We start from the raw sequence: 26,808 nt of genomic DNA, 5'->3' as shown, positions 1-26,808 counted from the left end.
GACCATCCCACGAAAACGCTGCTGTTGTTACTACACCTAGCGCTAGTGATACTCGTGCCGTTTCTTGTAAACGTGACTCATTTGAATAAAAGCGGTATACTTCCGCAGTTGGATCCCTCTCTGTCTGGTCAATACGTTACAGAATACTTCGCGCTTGACATGGATCCAGCAGAAGTTACCGTTACGACACTCACCGAGACGATTCACCAACTCGCGAAGATCATACAGGATCAAGGGGTAAACATCACTACGCTCCAGAAAACTGTCCGTCTGGTCACCGCTGCTGCTTCTACAACCATGAACGTCCCCGTAGCAGAACCTGAGCGTTACGATGGGTCTCCTGACCGCAGCCACCCTGCACGATTCCAGACCGAACTGCAGAAGATTCACTTCATCCTGTCGTTTCTCACGGGTGTAGCAGGTACTTGGGGCACAGCGTTGTGGAACTTTAACGACCCAGCTCTCCAGTCCGAGAATCAGTTCACTGCCTTGTTCAGAGCTGTCTTCGATCATCCCGCAGACGGCCGTGACGTTGGGGACCGACTTTACGAACTCCAACAAGGACAACGAAGTGCAGCCGACTATGCAAGGGAGTTCCGCACACTGGCCAGATGGAGTGGATGGAGTGACTCGGCCCTGAAAACGGTATTCCGCCGCGGTCTGAAAACGGATGTACAGGTCGAACTCGCCTGCAGGAGTGAAACCCTCACGTTAGCGGAATTCGTCCAAGCTGCCATACACGTTGACAAATTGTTGAGAACCTACCGTTCTAATAGTGTTGACTTCCCCCTCGTCGCATCCTGCACACCGCCATCCCAGATGTGTGACACTAGCCTTCATGCTGCTGACGAGTCCTTGCGGCTGGGTAGATCCCCACTTATGTGTCAGTCTTTACTAGCTACCCGAAGAAATAACCAAGTCAATCTACCCGTACAAATATCCTGGGGAGGTATAGTCACGCACGTGTCAGCTTTGGTTGATTTGGGAGCTGCTGGTGATTTTATAGATTGGGATCTAGCCCATCACCTACGCCTCCCCACCTTACCTGTAGAACCTCCCTTGAAGGTGAATTCACTAAACGGTCAACCTATAGGCGAGGGTATAATAACGCTTCGTACCTGTCCCGTTGAACTGCGAGTAGGCCTGTTCCACAGCGAAATGCGGGAATTCTTCCTCATCTCCACACCCCGAGATCCCATTATACTCGGATTCCCGTGGCTGTCTACACATGACCCAGAAATCTCCTGGAAAAGACGCGAGCTCATACGGTGGAAGGCCAGCTGCCTCAGCGAATGCATGCACCTACCCCTCCGGTCCTCCTCGGTGGAAAGCCCCGACTCTCCTCTGTCTGACGTTGTCCCGGTGCAGTATCGAAGCTTCGCTGACGTTTTCAACAAGTATAGCGCCTGTCGTCTACCTCCTCATCGTCCCTGTGATTGCGCAATAGACCTCCTACCTGGAGCCCCCTTACCTCGCAAGACAAAACCTTACCCTCTGTCACGTCCTGAAGATCTGGCGATGGAGTCATATGTCACTGAAGCTCTACAGAAAGGGTTTATTCGACACTCCACTTCTCTAGTAGCGGCCGATTTCTTCTTCGTCGAAAAGAAGGATGGGGGATTGCGTCCTTGTATTGATTACCGTGCCCTGAACGCCGTTACATCCAAGTACACGTACCCTCTCCCTTTTATCGCCGCATCACAGGAACGCCTCATGGGAGCTAACGTGTTCACAAAGCTGGATTTACGGAGTGCTTACAACCTGATCCGTATCAGAGAGGGCGATGAGTGGAAGATTGCCTTTGTTACCGCCAGAGGGCACTACGAGTACTTAGTAATGCCGTATGGACTGACAAACAGCCCCTCCGTATTCCAAGCATTCATGGATGAGATCTTCCGCGATATGATAGATAAATTTGTATTCGTTTATATTGACGACATCCTGATTTACTCCCCTTCTGTCTTGGAACACGTCCGACACGTCTCTGCTGTACTACAACGCCTACGAGAACATAATCTCTATGTAAAGGCAGAGAAGAGTTTCATCGCTCATCGATGACGTTCCTGGGGTGTACTCTCTCCCTTGGTCGGATCTCCATGGATTCTGGAAAGGTGGAGGCTGTCACGATGTGGCCGACGCCCCGCTCCATGAAAGAACTACAAAGATTCCTGGGGTTTGCGAACTTCTGTCGCCGTTTCATCCGTGGTTTTGGTGAGTTAGCAGCCCCTTTGACTAATCTCTTAAGGGGTGGGGGAAATCGGCGCTTCACCTGGACAGCCGAAGAGGACAGAGCGTTCTCACTCCTCAAAAAGGCTTTCACATCCGCTCCCATTCTGCATCTTCCCGACCCACAGCTCCAGTTCATCGTGGAGGTAGATGCCTCTGAAGTAGGAGTAGGCGCTGTTCTCTCACAACGGCAGGGGAACCCCCCTAAGTTATACCCCTGCGCCTACTTTTCCAGGAAATTATCACCTGCTGAGATGAACTATGATGTCGGAAACTGAGAACTCCTAGCCATCAAACTCGCCCTTGAACAATGGCGTCACTAGTTAGAAGGAGCGGAACATCCCTTTATAGTTTATACTGACCACAAGAATCTTGAGTACTTGAAGTCGGCCAGACGCCTGAATCCACGACAAGCCCGGTGGGCACTGTTTTTTTCCCGTTTTCGCTTCACTGTATCTTACAGGAGGCGAGGTCTTCTCTCCAGACCTCGCCTCCTGTCTAGCCCTCCTGTACCTCCCGGATTCTGCCCCCCCCGTTATGACCCTGGACCGTCCTGACCATCCCACGAAAACGCTGCTGTTGTTACTACACCTAGCGCTAGTGATACTCTTGCCGTTTCTTGTAAACGTGACTCATTTGAATAAAAGCGGTATACTTCCGCAGTTCCCTCTCTGTCTGGTCAATACGTTACAACATCTTGGTGTAAGTTTTAGATATTGGTTTGGTTTAGATCTTTGTGTTTACACCATATCGTATAGAGCAGGGGTGGCCAACCTGTCAGAGACCAAGAGCCACCTTTTTGTACTTTGTTACAGCAAAGAGCCACATCATACACACGGGCACGCTTAAACATCACCCATCCCTTCCACACACACACCCACACACACACACCACCAGTAATTTTGAAGCCTCCCTCAGTCGTCTGCAGTGCCTTTGCTGCACCTCGTATGTGGCTTATGCCAAAACGTGTGACAGAAGAACCACGTCTCGCGAGATTCAAAGCACAATCACAATAGCACAGATACTTTATGCCACTAGTCTCACGTTTTCCACTATGCCGGTTTTAAAAGTGTTAGCGCATGCGGCTCGTGAGCCGCAGGTTGGCCACTTCTGGTATAGAGTGTTGCTGCTCTTCACTCTGAAATTCTCCATGGGGTTTAAATCAGTGAGTAATTATCAGAATGTTGGTTTACCTGTCAGGGTGTTTGCTTACTTGTCAGGGGTGTTTAAAATGGTGTTTACCTGTCAGAGTGTTTGATTACTTGTCAGGGGTGTTTTACGTGGTGTTTACCCGACAGAGTGTTTGTTAGCATGTCAGGGGTGTGTATAGTGGTGTTTACCTGTCATGGTGTTTGTTAGCTTATCAGGGGTGTTTGTAGTGGTGTCTATCTGTCAGAGTGTTTGTTAGCTTGTCAGGGGTGTTTAAAGTGGTGTTTATCTGTCCGGGGGTTTGTTAACTTGTCAGGGGTGTTTATAGTGGTGTCTATCTGTCAGGGTGTTTGTTAGCTTGACAGGGGTGTTTAAAGTGGTGTTTATGTGTCAGGGTGTTTGTTAGCTTGTCAGGGGTGTTTATAGTGGTGTCTATCTGTCAGGGTGTTTGTTAGCTTGTCAGGGGTGTTTAAAGTGGTGTTTACCTGTCAGGGTGTTTGTTAGCTTGTCAGGGGTGTTTAAAGTGGTGTTTACCTGTCAGGGTGTTTGTTAGCTTGTCAGGGGTGTTTAAAGTGATGTTTACCTGTCAGGGTGTTTGTTAGCTTGTCAGGGGTGTTTAAAGTGGTGTTTATCTGTCAGGGTGTTTATTAACTTGTCAGTGGTGTTTAAAGTGGTGTTTATCTGTCAGGGTGTTTGTTAATTTGTCAGTGGTGTTTAAAGTGGTGTTTATCTGTCAGGGTGTTTGTTTACCTGTCACAGGTGTTTATAGTGGTGTTTACCTGTCAGGGTGTCCTTGCTCCAGCATACGGCGGCACTGCTGAGACAGGAAGGTCACGGTTTCTGCAAAACTCTCCACCTTCTGCTCCAAAGCCAACTGATCCTTCAGCAACCTCAGTGTGCTTGACTCATCCTGTGGGGTAAGGGGTTAGGGTGTGTATGTGTATGTGTGTGTGTGTGTGTGTGTGTGTGTGTGTGTGTGTGAAAGAGAGAGAGAGAGATAGAGAGTACACCATACAACACTGACCACAGACTACAGCTATGTAGTGTAGTGTATATGGAGTATATATGCAGCGTATATGTGGTATATATGTAGTACATGTGTAACATATGTGTAATATATGTAGTACATGTGTAATATATATGTGGTATATATGTAGTACATGTGTAATATATATGTAGTACATGTGTAACATATATGTAGTATATATGTAGCATATATGGAGTATATTTGCAGTATATATGTGGCATATATGTAGTACATATGTAGCAAATATGGAGTATATATGCAGTATATATGTGGTATCAGCAGCGAACCGTGACCTTTAAACTTGGGCCCGCTACCCCCCCCCCTCCCCCCCGAAATTTTTTTTTTCCTTTCTTAATAAACTAAATAAAGAAAAACTGAGACGACAGTACAGCTTTAAAAACGCAATAAACAATAATATCTGTACTAGATAACATCTTAAGCAAAATAAGTTTCCAAACAAAATAAGGTTCACAGCTCCGTGGTTCTCGGAAGCGGAATATGTAAACAACGCGCACGAGGACGTCAAAGGGATGAATCGAAACTAGCTAGCGATGGTGCTAACGACAGCTAGCGTCGCCACAGCGGGCGGAAATTATCATACAGTTAAGCCCGCCCACTAAGAGAGAAGATATGATTGGTCAATTTTGCTGTCATTTGAAACTGGTATTGCGCTGAATTATAACTGCCAGGCCCTCTGTAAACGAACAGCGGGCATCACAGTCCTGATAGGGGGAGACACAGGCTCACAGGCTTCCACTCAACCCCTCACCTTCCAACACAGATTGAATAGACACGGGTGAATATTTTATTTGCTTATATTTTTGTAATTGTTTAGATGTCGAATGTCAAACTGTAAGTAGATAAAATAAAATTGGATAATTATATATATAATGCTTTAAGAATATTTTAGGCCCTCTGAGAGGGCGTAGAGGGCCCTGACGGTTCCCCACTGTGTGGTATATATGTAGCATATATGGAGTATATATGCAGTATATATGTGGTATATATGTAGTACATATGAAGCATATATGGAGTATATATATAGTATATATGTGGTATATATGTGGTACATATGTAGCATATATGGAGTATATTTGTAGTATATGTGTGGTGTATATATGTAGTACATATGTAGCATATATGGAGTATATGTGGTATATATGTAGTATATATATATATATATATATATATATATATATATATATATATATATATATATATATATATATATATATAGTATATATGTGGTATATATGTAGTACATATGTAGTATATATGTAGTACATATGTAGTACATATGTAGCATATATGGAGTATATATATAGTGTATATGTGGCATATATGTAATAATACATATGTAGCATATATGGAGTATATATGTAGTGTATATGTGATAAGATCTGTGCAGGTGTATTGTGGGTATAACCACAGCACTCACATTGCCGTTCTCCTGATTGAGAACATGAAGTTTCTGCCCACTGAGCCAAGACTCCGCCTTTGAAGCCTCTGTGTAATACTGCTGGGCGGAGCTAACTGCATCCAGCATCACAGTGCGACGCTGCACCTCCACCTGAAGCACTTCCCACAGCTGTCGGACATGTTGTGCTCCTTCTCTCACAAACTCCACCTCTGGAGTTCGGAGGGCAGCAACATTCTCTGCCCTCTCTAAAACCTCCTCTAGCCGTGACCTTCGTGCCTGCATCTCCATCTGCAAAGCCTGCGAACCAATCACAAACCTCACATGCCTATCAATTAAAACAGAGACAGGAACAGTGTGTGTACAATGTTATAACATTTAACAATGTCCTGATGCAATAAATATATTAATACCACACTCAATATTTCAAGACATTGCCATCAGCCACCCAGGAACACTACATATGAATAGAAACTTTTACAGATCCAATCAAAGCTTGTTAAAAGACCACCATTAACAAATTTATAGGCAAATTTGGCTACTGAATTATTTTAATGTTTGTAAAAGACACACACTATATTCAAACTTCACATCAGCACTGACATTCCACATCACTAACAACATTCCACATCACTACTGACATTCCACATCACTACTGACATTCCATATTACTACAGGCATTCCACATCACTGCAGACATTCCACATCACTAACAACATTCCACATCACTACTGACATTCCACATCACTACTGACATTCCACATCACTGCAGACATTCCACATCACTAACAACATTCCACATCACTGCAGACATTCCATATCACTACAGACATTCCACATCACTGCAGACATTGCATATCACTACAGACATTCCACATTTCAGCTAAAATATCACACATTTAATTGCCCTGTTTTCCAGCTCTCACCTCATGGCCTTTCACAAGCTGCTGAACACTCTGTAGGTTAATGCCATATTCCTTAGAGGAGGCCACAGGCAGGCTCTCCTGAATCCAGACCTACAGAGAAGAAGATCAGGATGTAGAGATGAAGAAAGCAGGGATGTGTGCATGAAAACTGAAAAAAAACTCACGATCTCATCTTCCAGCTCCTGTGCAACTTGGTGCATTTCTTTGGAGGCCAGAAGGATCCGCCTCCTTTCTTTCAGAGGTTCAATCAGACGGCAGATTCGTGTCTCAGCCACGCCCCCTTTGTCCTCATCTTCCACTCCTATTGGACCACGCTGCATCAGATGAGCCCCGCCCAGATTACTGAGCCCACTGACACTGGCCCCGCCCCTCAGCTCTGCTACACCCTGGTAGTGCTGCATCTGAGCCTCCATCGACTGAATTAGAAAACAAAATTAATTAAGCATGATCAATTCATTCTTGTTTAGCAAAATTAAGAAAGAGCACTGTAATTCATTAGCATATATTAGCATAAATGCAGAAAGTAATAGGTCTCTGGCTCCAATTCTGATTTTTATCTGATCTTTTGACTTAGTGTTTTGTTCACAATGACATTACAGGAATTATAAAAATAAGTGTTTTTCCAACAGAATACAAATGAGAAATATGTCATAATAATAATAATAATAAGAAGAAGAAGACGAAGAAGAATTAAGAATAAGAAAAAGCCTCAAACCACCATTCACTACCGACCTTCCTGTAATGTAGTGAGTTAGAGCTGGATGTATTTGTGTAGGGCTGCTGCCAGGAGGCGCTGTTGCTCACCTGGATCCTCTGGAGCTGCTGACTGAAGGTGGTGCAAGGTGGCAGGAGGGTGGTGGTCATAGCGTGTGAGGTGGGCATAGCGTGTGAGGTGGTCATAGCGTGTGAGGTGGGCGTAGCGTGTGAGGCGTGTGCACTGGGTGTGGTGCCTGTGAGGGGTTCATCCTGGAGCACAGACAGGTGCTGGTCCAGCAGAGACAGGTTGGACGGGCCCGGCTCGCCCGTGCGGTGGTTCTGCATGTCAAAGAGCTGGCGAGCTTTGGCCTTGGTGGTGCTCTCCAGCTGGGTCCAGCACTCTCGCATCTCATGAAGCTTCTGCTGGACCACAGCACGCAGCTCTGGCTGCTCCTGGATCAGTTCCTCTCCTTCCTGTTCACACACACAGGTATATCAGCACACACAGGTATCTCAGCACAAACAGGTGTATAAGCACACACAGGTATGTCAGCACACAGGAATATCAGCACACACAGGAATATCAGCACACACAGGAATATCAGCACACACAGGTATATCAGCACACACAGGTATATAAGCACACACAGGTATGTCAGCACACACAGGTATGTCAGCACAAACAGGTATATAAGCACACACAGGTATGTCAGCACACAGGAATATCAGCACACACAGGTATGTCAGCCCTAGTGTTGCGAAATAACGGCGTTAGGTAACGGCTTCATTTTGTCAGTAACGGGATAATATAATTAATTACTTTTCCTGTCGTTTCAATGCCGTTGACGTTACTGGTCATTAAAAGTGGTGCGTTACTATATATTGATATACTAACAGTAATGCGAGCGGACCGCTGCCCAGGCTAGTGAGAAGTAACAGATCTCGATAGGTCACAATTCTCGGTGTAACACCTGTTTAACTTAACAAGTCAGTAAGCGATTGGCTAAGGCAGCGTTATGGTAGCCAATCAAATCCAGTGTTTTTACACGCGTGTCCAAGCACACCAGTGACACACGACACAAACGGAGAAGAGGCAGAAATACTTAAGTATTAAGTTCCCGAATGTCTACCAGACTGGGTATTTGATTTATTTAATTACGAATAGAGGTTTTATTGTTAAGTTTACTTCTGTTGTGAACAAACCAGTTGTCTCAGGTTGAGAGAATTTAATTTATCAGCACACACAGGTATGTCAGCACACACAGGTATATCAGCACACACAGGTATGTCAGCATCTATATACTGCCATGGCACTATTTGTTGGATAAAGGCACAACAGAGGTATTCAGCTTCGTAACTGTCCAGTTAAACCAGTTCATCAATTCCCATACCTCTGGAATACCCCAGTTACACATACAGATATCTATCTCTCTCTCTCTCTCTTTCTCTCACTCTCACCACTCTTTCTGTTACAGTAATACTTCATATCTGTTCATCTGCTCCTATTCTTTTTTCCTCCAGAAGTAAAGACCATGTGTATATGTGTATATAAGTTTATGTATATGGTGTTGTGTATATGTTTGTTTATATGGTATGTTTATGTTTGTGTATATGGTATGTGTATATGTTCATATGTTTGTGTATATGGTATGTGTATATGTTTTCATGTTTGTGTATATTATGTTTGTGTATATGTTTATATGTTTGTGTATATGGAATGTGTATGTTTGTGTATATTGTATGTTTATATGTTTGTGTATACGGTGTTGTGTATATGGTATGTATATAGGTTCATTCATTGCGTTCGCGCAATGTCTCGTGCTCGTCTTTGTCTTGAGTTCGTGCCAGCGTGAGTTGTCTGTATGTGCTGGACTTCACCTGTGTTTGTTGCATTAAAGTATATGTTCACCACTTCAACGTCGATCGTCGTGCCTCCTCCTTCGATCGTTACAGAAAGACGAGCCGCAAGATGCCAGGATACACGTCTGCACGTAAGAAGGGGAAGAAGAAGGCCAAGCGCCATCACGCCTCTTCCCCTGCGCGTCGCCCCGATGTGCAGGTACCAGTTGTGGGGATGCAGCAGGACCCGGTTTGTGCGAGCTGCGTCAAGCTCAGGCGGCCGAGTCGGAGGCAGAATGCTTCCGGCTGGCCGCACAGAGGGTATGGAGCGAGAGGCACTGCCCTCCGACACTGGCATACCCCGAAGAGGAGTCCAGTGAGCCCATAGTGGTGGGTGTAGGCGCCTTTGCCCTGACCCCTCCCGAATTCGGAAGCGGAGATTCCGGAGAGGAGGAGAGCCCTATTCCCTCTGTGTATTCAGAGGAAGAGAGCGAGTACTACGGGGAGGAGAATGAGGACACCAGCCCCCCACCGTCCGTTTACTCGGCTCCTACCGAGTATTAGACGTTAGAGGAAGACGTCAGCCCTCCTCTGTCTGTTAGTTCTCCCCCCTCCGAGCAGAACAGCGAAAGCGAAGAGGACACTAGCCTCTCTGTCTGCTCTGAGGAGACCGTCAGGATGGAGAAGGGAGACCAGGAAAGAGAGGAGGTTCCTTGTGATTCCTCGGAGAGGAGCAGTATGAGCTGCTCACGCTGGCCGACCCCCGAGGAACCCATGTCCCTGGGTAGGAGTGTCTCTGAGGACGATGAGGATATGGAGATGTCAAGGGGCGAAGCGCAGGTATCTCCGGGAGCGCGAGAGGGCCCTGGTGTGGCCAGCGGTCTGAAGTGGGGGCTCGGAGCGCCCTTGGAGATGCCACGGAGACCAGCCAGCGTGCGGCGCAGAGCCAGCCCTCCGGTAGCGCCCAGCAGGGTGGCCGAAGCTCCCCGAGGGAAGCCACCGGGCGCACGGTCAGCGGGAGCACATAACAGCGCAAGGCGCACTCGGACTTCGGTCCTGAGGGACTCCGCCCCCTGTTACACCTGCCTCGCCTCATGCCACTGCTGGATCTGTGGCAGGCAGCCCGAATGGTGTCGTGGCTGCCGGTGCCTGTGTGTTTGTCCGTCCCAATGTTTTTCCCTAATCCCCTTTTCCCTCTTGTGCCGTTTGTGTTTAATGTACCAGTGTGTGTGTTTGTGATTGTGTCCGTGTTTAATGTATTTTCCCCTGTCTTCCCAGGAAGGGTGTTTTAGAGCTGTTCGCGGTGGTTCCCACCATCAGGGGAGATGGCTCTCGGGGGCTCGTGATCCTGGCGGCTCCGGACCTGCCCGTCGGTGTAGGTTCGGGGCTTTTTAGCTTTGCAGGACGCTCCGGGAGTAGCGAGCCCCTGGTGGCGGGCTCTGTCACAGTGACAGCTCCGGACCCCTCCTTGTGGGCGTGTCGCTACATTGTCTGCGTGCCGTTATGTCCATGTTTGTAGTTCCGTGGGTGTGGGTCGTCTGTGAGCGTGTTCGTAGTCGCACATGTGCCTTGTCTTGTGATAATGAGGATATGCGTAGATCACCTATTTAATGTGTGTTCGCGCAATGTCTCGTGCTCGTCTTTATCTTGAGTTCGTGCCAGCGTGAGTTGTCTGTATGTGCTTGCGCTATCGCGCTGGACTTCACCTGTGTTTGTTGCATTAAAGTATATGTTCACCACTTCAACGTCGATCGTCGTGCCTCCTCCTTCGATCGTTACAATTTGTTTATATGGTATGTTTATGTTTGTGTATATGGTATTTGTGTATATGTTTATGTATATATACATATATATATATATATGTAGGTATGCATGTGTATTTAAGTATGTGTGTGTGTGCATGTAAATGTGTGTGTGTGTGTACATGTGAATGTGTGTATGTGTGTGTGTGTGTATACATGTGAATGTGTGTATGTACATGTGTGTGTGTACATGTGCATGTAAGTACGTGTGTGTGTGTGTGTGTGTGTGTGTGTGTGTGTGTGTGTGTGTGTGTGTGTGAGAGAGAATGTGTGTGTGTGTACGTACGTGTGTGTGTGTGTGTGTGTGTATACGTGTGTGTGGGTGTGTGTGTACGTGTGTGTGTGTGAGTGTGTGAGAATGTGTGTGTACTTGTGTGTGTGTGTGTGTGCGCGCGTGTGTGTGTGTGTGTGTGTGTGTGTGTGTGTGTGTGTGTGTGTGTGTGTGTGAGAGATATTGCAGTGGTGCATTTCCTTTGGCATACACTCTGACTGCTCCCCCACATACTGCAGAGACTGCAAAAAACACACGCAAATACAGCAGACGCACACACATATACAACACACACACACACACACACTTACAGCACACACACACACATATACAACACACACACACACACACACACACACACACACACTTACAACACACACACACACTTACAGCACACACACACATATATACAACACACACACACACTTACAGCGCACACACACACATATACAACACACACACACACATATACAACACACACACACACATACAGCACACGCACACATATACAACACACACACACACACATACACCACACACATATACACACATACACATACAGCACATGCACACATATACAACACACACACACTTACAGCACACACATATATACACACCCCACATACACCCCCACACATATATAGCACACACACACTCACCCTCACACACACACACACCCCACATACACCCACAAATATACAGCACACTCACACACATACAGCCCACATACACCCACCATTCACAATCACACACACAGCCCACATACACACACATACACACATATACAACACACACACACACACTTACACCACACACATATACACACATACACATACAGCACACGCACACATATACAACACACACACACTCACACACACCCCACATACACCCCCACACATATACAGCACACACACACTCACCCTCACACACACACACACACACCCCACATACTCCCACACCAGTGGGCAACCGTCAGGGCCCTCTACGCCCTCTCAGAGGGCCTAAAATATTCTTAAAACATAAATATATATAATATAATTTATCCAATTTTATTTTATCTACTTACAGTTTGACAATCGACATCTAAACAATTACAAATATATAAGTAAATAAATTATTCACCCGTGTCTATTCAATCTGTGTTAGAAGGTGAGGGGTTAAGTGGAAGCTTGTGAGCCTGTGTCTCCCCCTATCAGCATTGTGATGCCCACTGTTCGTTTACAGAGGGCCTGTACAGCACAATACCAGTTTCAAATGACAGTAAAATTGCCCAATCATATCTTCCCTCTTAGTGGGTGGGCTTAACTGTATGATAATTTCCGCCCACTGTGGCGACGCTAGCTGTCGTTAGCGTACCACCGCTAGCTAGTTTTGATTCAGTCCTTTGATGTCCTCGTGCGCGTTGTTTACATATTCCGCTCCCGAGGAACACGGAGCTGTGAACCTCATTTTGTTGGAACCTTATTTTGCTTAAGAAGTTATCTAGTACAGATATTATTGGTTATTGCGTTTCTAATAGGGTTGCCACCTATGTCTGACAAAAAACAAGGAGACTGTCAAGTTATTGAGCGGGGGGTGGGGGGGGGGTGAACGTAAGTTGTTGAGCGGGGGGGGGGGGGGGGTGTAAGTTGTTGAGCGATTGGGGAACATAAGTTGTTGAGCAGGGAGGGGGCGAATGTTAAATGTTACCGGAGGGGTTTAAAATGGACACAGCGAGAAAAAAACAGATTTAAAGTGTGCAGAAACAGTCTGAATCGTGGTTTGAACTAACCTAGCTTTTTTTGCCGAGACCGAATATTAAAAAGAAGAAAAACCGGGACAAACCGGGACAAGCATGTGAAAACCGGGACAGTCCCAGGAAAACCGGGACAGTCCCAGGAAAACCGGGACAGGTGGCAACATTAGTTTCTAAAGCTGCACTGTCGTCCCAATTAAAAAACATTTTTTATTGCAGTTACAGGGTTGCCAACTTTTGAAGATCGCTTGGAGTGAGATTTGAACCTGGAGGAGGTGGCGAGTGTAAATTGTTGAGGGGGGGGGGGGGGGGGGGGGCAGAGCGAACTAGTAACTCATTGAATCATAGATGTGAATCAGAGGTAAATAAACTGGATTTTTTTTTGGCGTGAGAAATCGGATGTGTGGCGTGAGAGCGTGTGAAGACGGTCAAATGCGTGAGAGTTGGCAACCCTGCAGTTACTTAGGAGAGGAAACTAATTTTTTTTCGGGGGGGATGTAAGTGGGTCCAGGTATTATGGTCACGGTTCGCTACTGACCCACACATATACAGTACACTCACACACACACAGCCCACATACACCCACCACTCACACACACACACACAGCCCACATACACCCACCACTCACACACACACGGCCCACATACACCCACCACTCACACACACACACACACAGCCCACATACACCCACCACTCACACACACACGGCCCACATACACTCACACTCACGGCCCACATACACACACACATATGCAGCACACTCACACACACTCATGTTCCACATATACTCCCACACACACACTCACACACACATGGCCCACACACAACCCTACACATATACAGTACACACAAACAGCCCACACATATTAACCAAACACACTCCACATACACCATCACTACACATACACACATATATACCACACACACTCACACATCACATTCATACACACACTCACAAAGACATACACACACATGTATGTACAATCTCACACAAACTCATCATATGCATTCAAATGAAATTTAATTTTAATTTAAATGCTGTTCACACACACACTAGTGAGCAAATGTGTGTGTGTGTGTGTGTGTGTGTGTGTGTGTGTGTGTGTGTGTGTGTGTGTGTGTGTGTGTGTTTCAGTAGTGTGATTTGTCCTCTGCTGCTAACCCTAGCAGGCAAGGTCAGGTGTAAGGACATCCACACAGCGTCTGATTGGCCTACTGGCCTGCCTGTCATGGAGAAGCAGTTTTTAGTAAGACTGCTGGTTGGGGGAGGGTCGAGCACAGAGGGACACAGAGTTCTCCAATCAAAACAGGACGCTGAATCACCGCTTCTGTTGTTTCTCAGGTACCAGTCTCATTAACTCACCTTTCTCTTTTTCTCTCCCCAACCTCCCTCTCTCTCTCTCTCTCTCTCTCTCTCTCTCTCTCTCACACACACACACACACACACACGCACACACACACAAGCATACACATACATACATACACACACACACACACACACACACATACACATACATACATACACACACACACACGTACATACATACACACACACATACATACATACATAAATGCATACACATACACACACACATACAAACACACACACACGCACACACATACACACACACACACACAGGTACACACACACACTCACATACACATGCAGGACAGGCACACTGTTTTTGGCCCAGCTCTAGTAACTCACATCATGTCCAATCAGAATGACATCAGAATTATGCATTATGACTGTTGTATTTAGGAACCAATAAGAGCATGACCTATGAAAGATTTCCACAATAAGAGCATGACCTATGAAAGATTTCCACAATAAGAGCATGACCTATGAAATATTTCCACTATAAGAGCATGACCTATGAAAGATTTCCACAATAAGAGCATAGCCTATGAACGATTTCCACAATAAGAGTATGACCTATGAACGATTTCCACAATAAGAGCATGACCTATGAAAGATTTCCACAATAAGAGCATGACCTATGAAAGATTTCCACTATAAGAGCATGACCTATGAAAGATTTCCACAATAAGAGCATAGCCTATGAACGATTTCCACAATAAGAGTATGACCTATGAACGATTTCCACAATAAGAGCATGACCTATGAAAGATTTCCACTATAAGAGCATGACCTATGAAAGATTTCCACAATAAGAGCATAGCCTATGAACGATTTCCACAATAAGAGCATAGCCTATGAACGATTTCCACAATAAGAGCATGACCTATGAAATATTTCCACAATAAGAGCATGACCTATGAAAGATTTCCACAATAAGAGCATGACGTATGAAAGGTTTCCACAATAAGAGCATGGCCTATGAACGATTTCCACAATAAGAGCATGACATGAAATATTTCCACAATAAGAGCATGGCCTATGAAAGATTTCCACAACAAGAGCATGACGTATGAAAGGTTTCCACAATAAGAGCATGGCCTATGAAAGATTTCCACAATAAGAGCATGACTTATGAAATATTTCCACTATAAGATCATTACCTATGAAAGATTTCCACAATAAGAGCATGACCTATGAAAGATTTCCACAATAAGAGCATGACCTATGAAAGATGTCCACAATAAGAGCATGGCCTATGAACGGGTTCCTCAATAAGAACATGGCTGAGCATGGCCTGTGAGTGGTTTCCACAATAAAAGCATGGCCTATGTGTGGTGTCTACAATAAACTCATAGGCCATGCTTTTATTGTGGAAACCACTCACATGCCATGGTTTCCATAATAAAAGCATGGCATGTGAGTGGTTTCCACAATAAAAGCATGGCCTGTGAGTTGTTTCCACAATAAAAGCATGGCCTGTGAGTGGTTTCCACAATAAGAGCATGGCCTGTGAGTGGTTTCCACAATAAAAGCATGGTCTGTGATTGGTTTCCACAATAAAAGCATGGTCTGTGATTGGTTTCCACATATCTTGAATACCCCAGTTAATCTATGGTAATAAGTCTATAGCTAAAATCATACTTAATATTCTTCACAAAAAGTAAAAACATTTTTAGGTCAAGTATTTCATAGACTTACGACATCAAACACTGCAACACCCCACATGTAAACCAAATACAGCAGCCTGGACTAACACAGAAACAGGTTCTAGAACCATCTAGAAAACTGCAACATTCTGCCACCATCCTGAAATCTCAAGTTTGCAGAAATCTGAAAGGGGTATAAAGTTACTGCAGGATCCAGTTCACACCCAATGACCCTGATCTAGCAGTTCTAGCAGCTGTATAGCAGTCCATTACAGCTCTGTACAGATCACTAGAGTTCACTAGAGATCATTACAGGTGACAACAGTTTACTGGAGATCACCAGGGTTTACCAAAGGTCACTACAGATCATGTCACTGCAGCTCAACATGAATTGTAGATGTTATCAGTGTGGAAGTGCAGGAATTGAAGTGGTAGATAAAGTGTAAAACTGCTGTAGTGTGGACTTGGGCAGAGTGTGTTGTGTTGTGTGTAGCTACACAACCACTGACTGGAGCTGCACCACTCCTGAAAATAGATACATTTCTATATGGCATTTACTGAACCATACACATATTACATTACTCAAATGCAGTCTTGAAGTATTTATACTTTAGTATACTTCAAGTATTCCTATTTTTGGAGTCTTTTTATTTTCACTCCACTACATTTCACAGTACTAATGTCTACCTGTTTCTCCACTACATTTATACAACGATCATTCCTCAATACTTTCTACATCTGAACTAACCCTAGTCCCAGCACCTGTGGAACAGTTGGGGTTAAGTGCTCAGGGGCACTTCAGTCATAGTCTAGGGCCTGAGAATTCAGTTACAAGACCGGTTCCCCACCACCAGACCATGACTGCCAATAAACCCTAGTACTGCCTATACCCGACATCCAGACTAAGTGTTCGTTTAGACTGAAGGTGAACAATGTAAGATTTACTGTAAATCTCTAAAGGTTAGAGTAATGAGATCGTTCTTCAATTCTCTTGGTTCTAATCTCATTAACTACAATGTCAGATTTGTATTTAATTACACCACTCAGGTACAATTGTTTTGAAATGTGTGTTCTATCATTTTTAGTGCAGTTATGGAAAGGTTACATCACCTATGAACGTTTTTAGTTCAGGTGACCAAGATTAAACACACACATCTGTGTCAGATTTTTTCAGTGGGACAAAATCAAATATACAGTGTCTGGAGCCATTGAGAATATTCCACTGAACTACACTGTTCTTCATAGTTCTCACAATGCTTTGCAACTAATAAAAAATGGTTAGATACTTATAGATTACAGATTACTTAAAGATTTCCATTTCCATATTTTTATAATCTCCAGTAGATGGTGTTACGCTGTGAAAGAGAAAGCAGAGAGGACCATATCCTGGATCATACAGGGTTATCTGACCCTAACCGGAGAAATGTGGAGAATTTCACGTAGGACTCCTGAAAACCAAAAACACTATTGTGGAACTAACAGAGACATGTTCATACTGTCCCTCTAAATATCAGTTCATCACGCAGCAGGTTCTCAGCCTGTTAGGAAGACCTAAACCTCAAGGCTGTTGGCCCTGAGCCTTTGAAATTTTTCTCTTTTAAAATAGTAAAATTAATCATTAAAAATACAAACAGACCCACTCCGTCATGTAGCACTAAGATGTTTGTCATTAAAATAAAATTATGCAACATTTCCAACACAAACTGCAAAAGTGTTGCTATGTGAGTCTGAGCCAGAAATCATCACAGAATGATAACCTGCAAAAAAGACGTTTGCTTTGTGTCACTGAACAGCCAGCTGAGTTGAACATTACCCAGAATGCCCGTCTGGGTTCACCACACAGAACAGCACCCACTCTACAGTTGTGCAGCAAATTCTACATGGAATTCCACTAAAACACCTACAGTATGAGAGCAATTTGCACACACAAACATATACTAGACAAACACCATATAAACTGTTACCAAAAGTTGATAAAGGTTTTGGTACTGTATATCTCTCAGTACTGTATTGTATATTGCACCATACCACATGAAAGTTCCTGGATGTGCAGCAAACCAGTAAAGGTTGGGTTAGGGTGGGTTAGGGGTAGGGTCAGGGTGGGGTAGGGTGGGTTAGGCTGGGTAAGAGTGGGTCAGGGTTAGGGTGGATAAGGGTGGGTCAGGGTTAGGGTTAGGGTGGGTCAGGGTGGGTAATGTCAGACGGTCTCACCACACACCATATTGCAGTGTAGCCCACTCTGCTGTCAGACGGTCTCACCACACACTGTATTGCAGTGTAACCCAGCCAGATGTCAGACTGTCTCACCACACACTGTAATGCAGTGTAGCCCGGCCAGATGTCAAGACTGTCTCACCACACACTGTACTGCAGTGTAGCCCAGCCAGATGTCAGTCTGTCTCACCACATACTGTACTAGTGTAGCCCAACCTGATGTCAAGACTGTCTCATCACACACTGTATTGCAGTGTAACCCGCCCTGATGTCAGATGGTCTCACCACACACTGTATTGTAGTGTAGCCCACCCTGATGTCAGATGGTCTCACCACACACTGTATTGTAGTGTAGCCCACCCTGATGTTAGACGGTCTCACCACACACTGTATTGTAGTGTAGCCCACCCTAATGTCAGACGGTCTCACCATACACTGTATTGTAGTGTAGCCCACTCTAATGTCAGATGGTCTCACCACACACTGTATTGCAGTGTAGCCCGCCCTGATGTCAGACGGTCTCACCACACACTGTATTGTAGTGTAGCCCACCCTGATGTTAGATGGTCTCACCACACTGTATTGTAGTGTAGCCCACCCTGATGTTAGATGGTCTCACCACACACTGTATTGTAGTGTAGCCCACCCTGATGTTAGATGGTCTCACCACACACTGTATTACAGTGTAGCCCACCCTGATGTCAGATGGTCTCGTAGAAAACTGAACTACATATCCATCAGAGATCTCCTAGCAGCGCTGTTAGCGAAGAACTTAGCACAGCAGAAGGTGCTGTATTCAGCTAAAATGGAGCTTATATACATTTACATTATACATACAAGATGCTTAAGATCAGTATGTTTATGATCAGTATATGATTATGATCAGTATATGTCTGTTCATTAGCAGTATATGTCTGTCTTCCCATTGGGGACTCAGGCCTACATTACTCAGTATCCTACCAAAATACTTCCTAATCACCCATATTACACTTACTAACAGTAATACTGACCCATTCAATTGGTAAATAACATTAGAACAGCATAGCAGAGCTGCAGAGTCCCATGGTGGAGGGCCAACCCTCCTTACACACACCACCTTACACCCCCTAACCCCAACCCCAACCCCAACCCTAGTCTGTTTACAACAGCCAAGATCCCCAAGCGCACCCACAGAACCCTGCCCTGACCCCTGACCCAGATCCCTGGCCCAGAGCCCTGACTCAGACTCCTGACCCCTGACCCAGAGCCCTGGCCCATACCCCTGACCCCTGACCCAGCACCACCCAACACCTTGCAGTCACTCTGCTCTGTTTACAAGCATTTATTAAATTGAACATTTAATAAAACCAGCCATTTTAACAGATGAGGTTAATACCAGCTGTGTTAACAGATAGATTCATCAGACAGACTGATTGCTGATAGATTATCAGCATTTTTATTTGTATAGTTCCAGGCCTGTGACAAAGATGTAAGGTGTTAAGGTGAAAAGTGTTAAGGTGTAAGGTGTTAAGATGTAAGGTGTTGAGATGTAAGGTGTTATGGTGCTAAGATTTAAGGTGTAAAGTGTTAATATGTAAGGTGTTAATATGTAAGGTGGTAAGGTGTTATGACGTAAGGTGGTAAGGTGTTAATGTGTTAGGATTTAAGGTGTTAAGGTGTTAAGATGTAAGGTGTTAAGGAGTTAAGGTGTAAGGTGTTAAGATGTAAGGAATTAAGGTGTAAGGTGTTATGGTGTTAAGGAGTTAAGGTCTAAGGTGTTAAGGTTTTAATACATAAGGTGTTAAGGAGGTATGGTGTAAGGTGTTAAGGAGTTAAGGTCTAAGGTGTTAAGGTTTTAATATGTAAGGTGTTAAGGAGGTAAGGTGTAAGGTGTTAAGGAGTTAAGGTCTAAGGTGTTAAGGTTTTAATTAGTGAGCCTGAGCAAAATCCTGGTGAGGACTTTTAATCACGGTACCTGGAATTGACAGCACTAGTTTTAATATGTAAGGTGTTAAGGAGGTAAGGCGTTAAGGAGTTAAGGTGTTAAGATGTAAGGTGTTAAGGTGTTAAGGAGTTAAGGTCTAAGGTGTTAAGGTGTAAGGTATGAAGGAGTTAAGGTCTATGGTGTTAAGGTGTAAGGTGTTAAGGAGTTAAGGTCTAAGGTGTTAAGGTTTTAAGATGTAAGGTGTTAAGGAGTCAAGGTGTTAAAATGTAAGGTGTTAAGCTGTTAAGGAGTTAAGGTCTAAGGTGTTAAGGTTTTAAGATTTAAGGTGTTAAGGAGGTAAGGTGTAAGGTGTTAAGGTCTACGGTGTTAAGGTTTTAAGATGTAAGGTGTTAAGGAGGTAAGGTGTACGGTGTTAAGGAGTTAAGGTGTTAAGATGTAAGGTGTTAAGGAGTTAAGGTTTTAAGATGTAAGGTGTTAAGGAGGTAAGGTGTAAGATGTTAAGGAGATAACGTGTTAAGATGTAAGGTGTTAAGGAGTTAAGGTCTAAGGTGTTAAGGTTTTAAGATGTAAGGTGTTAAGGAGGTATGGTGTAAGGTGTTAAGAAGTTAAGGTGTTAAGATGTAAGGTGTTAAGGAGTTATGGTTTTAAGATGTAATGTGTTAAGGAGGTGATGTGTAAGGTGTTAAGGTGTTAAGGAGTTAAGGTCTAAGGTGTTACGGTTTTAAGATGTAAGGTGTTAAGTAGTTATGGTGTAAGGTGTTAAGGAGTTAAGGTGTAAGGTGTTAAGGAGTTAAGGTGTAAGGTGTTAAGGTATTCCATGGGTATGGGTAGGAGCTGCACTACCCGTGTCATATGACATCTGCACTCTCAGCTGTTTGCTTCTGTCTGAGTTTTGAAGGGAACTCAATGTGTCCTCTGATGCTACATGAAGCCGCGTCTCCAGAACATTGAACACTGTGTTGTTCTTAATGTGTTCAAGTTCTGGTCTTGGACTGACACTATATCACTCAGCATCACACTCAGTACTGTGTGCATTCAACACCACCTTGTACAAAACCTCCTTGATACACATGTGCTACCAGGTCTGAAGGGCACGCGCACACACACACACACACACACACACACACACACGTGCTACAAGGTCCTAACACATACTGAAGGGCACACACAAACACACACACACACACATGTGCTACAAGGTCCTAACACTTACTGAAGGGCACACACACACACACACACACATGTGCTACCAGGTCCTAACATACTGAAGGGCACACACACACACACACACACACACACAAATGTGCTACTAAGTCAGTGCAGATTTGGGATTTTTCTCAATAATGGGCCATCAAGGGTCCACAATATTCATAGAGAGGCTAACTATTTGTCCAACATCCTTGCACACCTTCTCTGGTTATGGTGTGTACATAAAGTGTTTACATTTCACCAATCACACCATGTTCAAACCAGTGGAGGTTCTAGACTATCTGAACTGGGGGGGCCAAACTGGAACCAGTAGGTGTTAGAAGGTCTGGGCTAAGTAGCCAATACTACTGCTGCTTTATCGCCATTCACAAAATGATGCGTTTTAAACCGCACCTCATTTAGGAGGGGGCATAGGGGGGCAAGGATGTTGTGACAGGGGCCCTGCCCTAAAGGCCAGAGTTTGACTGTATCAGTGCCCTAAAGGCCAAAGTTCGACTTTATCAGTGCCCTAAAGGCCAGTGTTCTACTGTATCAGTGCCCTAAAGGCAAGTGTTCGAGTGTATCAGAGCTGTAAAGGCCAGTGTTTGACTGTATTAATATTTTACATTTCTGTGATAATGATTAATATATTGTACATGCCTATATATACATCTCCAGGTTTTCCTCACACATGGCCATCTGAGATTAAAAGGGTCATGTTTGGGTCCCCTGTCCCCGTCTTTATGGAACCCTAATCTCTGGACCTTTTACTTGTTCTCATACTGTATGTCTATTCTTACATGCACACAGCTGTCTGTCTCATTTTCCTGCATACAGCAGTCTGTCTCTCTTACACCTTTCTCCGTTTACACTTCTCTCACCCTCACCTGTCACAAAATCACCCTGTTGTCTTTCTCTTCATCAGAAGCTTTCTTCTTTTTCCACCTTTCTCTCATTCTCTCCTCTCCTTTCTTATCTCAGATCTGAACCTTTTACTCCCCTCTCCTTCTCTCCTCTCTTTCTCTCCTTCTCTCCTCTCTTTCTCTCCTTCTCTCCTCTCCTTCTCCTTCTCTCCTCTCCTTCTCCTTCTCTCCTCTCTTTCTCTCCTTCTCTCCTCTCCTTCTCCTTCTCTCCTCTCTTTCTCTCCTTCTCTCCTCTCTTTCTCTCCTTCTCTCCTCTCCTTCTCCATCTCTCCTCTCTTTCTCTCCTTCTCTCCTCTTTCTCTCCTTCTCTCCTCTCCTTCTCCTTCTCTCCTCTCTTTCTCTCCTTCTCTCCTCTTTTTCTCTCCTTCTCTTCTCTCCTTCTCCCCTCTGCTCTGCTCATCCGGGTCACTCACATGTTCAGTCTTGTTCAGACACTCTCTGTTATGGGCCAGCTCCGTCATGAAGGCCTGGTGCTTCATCCACTTCCTGTGTAGCTTCTGAGCTTCATCCCTCCCGCCCTCACGAGGCATGAGCATCCTATAACACACACACGCACACACACACACACACACACACACACACACACACACACACACACACACACACACCAGCACACACCACACACCAGCACACACCACACACACACACACACACACATACACACACCACACACACACACACACACCACACATACACACACCAGCACACACACACACACCAGCACACACACACACACACACATACACACACCACACACACACACACCACACATACACACACATGCCCACGCACACACACACCACACACGCACACACACACATACACACACCACACACACACACCACACCACACATACACACACATGCACACACACACACACCACACACACATGCACGCACACACACACACACCACACACACATGCACGCAGACACACACACACACACGCACATGCGCGCACACACACACACCACAAACAAACACACATAACACACACCACAAACACACACACACCACACACACACATATCATAAACACACACACACATGCACACCACAAACACACACACACACACCACCACACACACACCACACCACCACACACACACCACACCATACACACACACACACACACACACACACAGCAGTCAGGGACTAGATATAATAGGAATGCTCTGCTATATAAGAAACAAACTGCGACACATGCCCACATAGTAAGATACACACACTATCCCTCTCCATTATACACACACACATGCTCAGTTAAAATACACACAGTCTCACTCTCCGTTAAACACACACACATACACACACACACACACACACACATGCAGACAGACACACATGCTCGATCAAATCCCTGGTACAGAAGCAGACAGCACCTCAGTAGTATCACAGCAGTAGCAGCAGCGGCAGCGGTCGGAGCTCAGGGTCTGGCTCTCCTCTGGGTCCTCATGCCCTCCAGGTTAGAATCCAGACCAGATTGCTGCAGTATCCACACATGAGACTGTTGCTCCTAACGAACAAACACCCAGTACACGTCAGAGCGCCCAGCGCCCAGCAGGGTTCAATCCAGCTGGCTGCAAAAAAATATATCAAAATATTTCCAGGTTTTGAATAGTCCCATGAAAGAAACAGATGAAAAATCCACCAGGGTGTGTGTGAATGTGTGTGTGTGTGTGTGTGTGAATGTGTGTGTGTGTGTGTGTGTGTGTGAGAGAGAGTAAGCTCCTGGTCTTGCGCTGCGACCGTTTGGAATGCTGTCCGTCTGTCGAGGTGCGGGGGGGCAGTGTGGGAGGAGCCAGCCCTGTGTGTGTGTGGGGGGGGGGGGGTACCAGGTTTAGCTTAGAGCATCTAAAAATACAAAAGCTCCGTCTCCGCACAGATGCAGATGTGAGCACGAGGATTGCAAAAATTCCCAGCGTTTAAATCCAACGTCGGCAAACACACACGCGTGTGTGGCGCAGGTCAGAGCGGTCGGACACTAGTGCCTCATACTGCAGTCACTCCTGTTCCACACAGTCACTCACGGATAGCAGTACAGCATACTGCAGTGAGAGAGAGAAAGAGAGAGGCAGAGAGAGAGAGAGAAAGAGAGACGGAGGGAGGGAGAGAGGGGGAGGGAGGAAGAGAGGGGGAGGGAGGGAGAGAGAGGGGGAGGGAAGGGGCAGCAGACGCAGGGAGAGAGTGACGAGAGGAAAAGGAAGAACATTTTTGCTTCAATCAAACAGATGTAAAAAAAGAGTAGAAAGAGACAGAGAGAAAGACAGAATGAGAGAGAAAGACAGACAGAGAGAGAGAAAGAGAGAGAATGTAGGAGTAGAGAGGACAGAAACAGAGAAGCTGCGTTGTTTTTCAATGTCATCATTCAGTGTTTGTTGAACAGGTTTGCGTGGTGTGTGTAAGGGGGGTCGTTTCCTAACAGCTGAAGGAGCGATACATCCACTGAGCTGTGGTGCATCGCTCCGCTTTAAAGACACAGCACTGCTGGACCACCGTCAAGGACGTCAGGGCTGTGCTCACCCCAGTAAGCACTCGTCTGCATTTTGACGAAACATATGAATGATTCATAATGAAAATTCTTTATTTCAGCATAATTATCTGTAACTTTAGTTTTCTCTGAATTTGTTATGGTGATCCTATGTTGCCTCTACGGGGTTACACACAGATGACGTCTTCTCACAAATGAGGGCGTTAACATTCACGAGTACATACTGTATGTCAGCACATGTCCCTTTGCATGAGTGAGATCAAGATACACTGAAATTACGCACAGTCGACCGAACATGCCGAGACTATCCAGTTTCTGTTGAATAAATACAATTATTTCGGATCCAAAGGAAAGAGTTTATGTATTTATGAGTATATGTATTTACTTATTTTTAATTAGCTAAGTTTGAAGGAAAATCGGACGTATTTTCCTGCAGTTCACCAGGTCTGGAAGTGACATTTTACCACCGATTTGACGCTCAAGGGAGAAATTCTGTGTTCTGCTCTGAAGGACTGAAGTGGACAGCGACATGGTGCTGAAATAAAGCTGATTAATATCTACAACTATGTGTAAATGTTTCTTTATCTGACTGATTAATTCAGAAATGTTAAATGTTTATTTAAGTTGTAAAATAATGTAACAAAAATGCAAAAAAATGCAAGTGTGATGATATTTGTTCCCATGTTCAAACACAAGTGTTCCAGCAACACAAAATGGGAACTGGACCGTTAAAGTGTTTAGACGTTACTTCACACTGTTGAATTTGAAATGATGTTTGCAAATTACAGATGGTTAGTTTTAATTCAACTATATACTGAGTCTTACAGAATTCATAATCCATCATATATCTGTAGGAGACTAGAAGTGCACATGATGAGTAATTTGACACATGGCCTCAATAACCCATGTACAGGAAAGCAAACAAAAGCTGTCAAGTTTATATTGTTCATTCTAGGGCTGCTTATTCTAGAGGTGGAATTTGCATCTAGACTCTATGGCATCAATAATGAGTCTGAGGCATCACACCAGGACCGTACCACCCTCCAAACAGAGCACTGCCCTGCCTCAAAAGAGGAAAAACAAGACTCGTAATGCAGGCTGGACTCATAAGGGCCCCAAAGTGGATTGTGATTGGCTGTCCACATCAGTTCCCAACCTGATTCCTACTGAGTATTTCACTCAATAAAGCTAAAACTGAAGGCAAAAAGACCCCAAAAAAAGCAGATGTCTGCAATATAGACCAGCTAGAGGGTCTCAGGGAAAGAGATCCACCGTCTGGACATCTTTAACATACATTCTTAACATCTTTAACCTACTTTTAACCTTTAACCAACGTTCTTAACATATTTAACCTACGTTTAACCTTTAACCCACATTCTTAACATCTTTAACCTACTTTTAACCTTTAACCCACGTTCTTAACATATTTAACCTACTTTTAACCTTTAACCCACGTTCTTAACATATTTAACCTACTTTTAACCTTTAACCCACGTTCTTAACATCTTTAACCTACCGTTCACTACAAAGCAATTACCACCAAGTACTGAACATGACCTTTTATGATGTTTGTAAGTACTGAACATGACATTTTATGACTTTTTTAAAGTAGTTAACATGACGCCAAAATGAAACAAAAAGAACTGCAATAAATTAAAATAACTGCTAAGTGCAGGAGGGAGACATACAGCATCTGCACACCTAGCAACAGCGGGGTCGTACACCGCACACGCCTAGCAACAGCGGGGTCGTACACCGCACACACCTAGCAACAGCGGGGTCGTTTATTTAGTTTTAGACTTGGTCTTTTGACTAAAATGTCATTTAGTTTTAGTAATTGGAGCTGTTTTTAGTTTTAGTCTAGTTTAAGTCCTTATTTAAGTACTTATAATTAGAATTTAGGCGACTAATTATCAAAAGAATTTACATGACTAAAATATAAATGGTGTAATAGTCATTATATACACTTACA

The 26,808-nt window shown here is 44.6% G+C and overlaps 1 protein-coding gene across 1 annotated transcript in view; it reads right to left on the bottom strand.

Annotated features, from left to right (window-relative positions):
* The window catches only part of sptbn4a (spectrin, beta, non-erythrocytic 4a), a 66,113-nt gene extending 41,718 nt beyond the window's left edge, over positions 1-24,395 (bottom strand). The window contains exons 1-7 of the mRNA XM_076991054.1: positions 23,728-24,395; positions 22,761-22,884; positions 7,550-7,915; positions 6,910-7,161; positions 6,746-6,835; positions 5,841-6,119; positions 4,155-4,285 (exon numbers count right to left, since the gene is read on the bottom strand). Of these exons, the coding sequence (XP_076847169.1) occupies positions 4,155-4,285; positions 5,841-6,119; positions 6,746-6,835; positions 6,910-7,161; positions 7,550-7,915; positions 22,761-22,883 (1,241 nt within the window). The 5' untranslated portion in view covers position 22,884; positions 23,728-24,395. The remainder of the gene's footprint in view (positions 1-4,154; positions 4,286-5,840; positions 6,120-6,745; positions 6,836-6,909; positions 7,162-7,549; positions 7,916-22,760; positions 22,885-23,727) is intronic.
* Between the last annotated feature and the right edge of the window lie 2,413 nt (positions 24,396-26,808).

The sequence above is a fragment of the Brachyhypopomus gauderio genome, unplaced genomic scaffold (genome assembly GCF_052324685.1).
Source record: "Brachyhypopomus gauderio isolate BG-103 unplaced genomic scaffold, BGAUD_0.2 sc80, whole genome shotgun sequence".
In the NCBI taxonomy this organism is placed as follows: Eukaryota; Metazoa; Chordata; class Actinopteri; order Gymnotiformes; family Hypopomidae; genus Brachyhypopomus; species Brachyhypopomus gauderio.
Note: the sequence above shows the minus strand (reverse complement) of the source record. Positions and strands in the feature narration are given on the sequence as shown.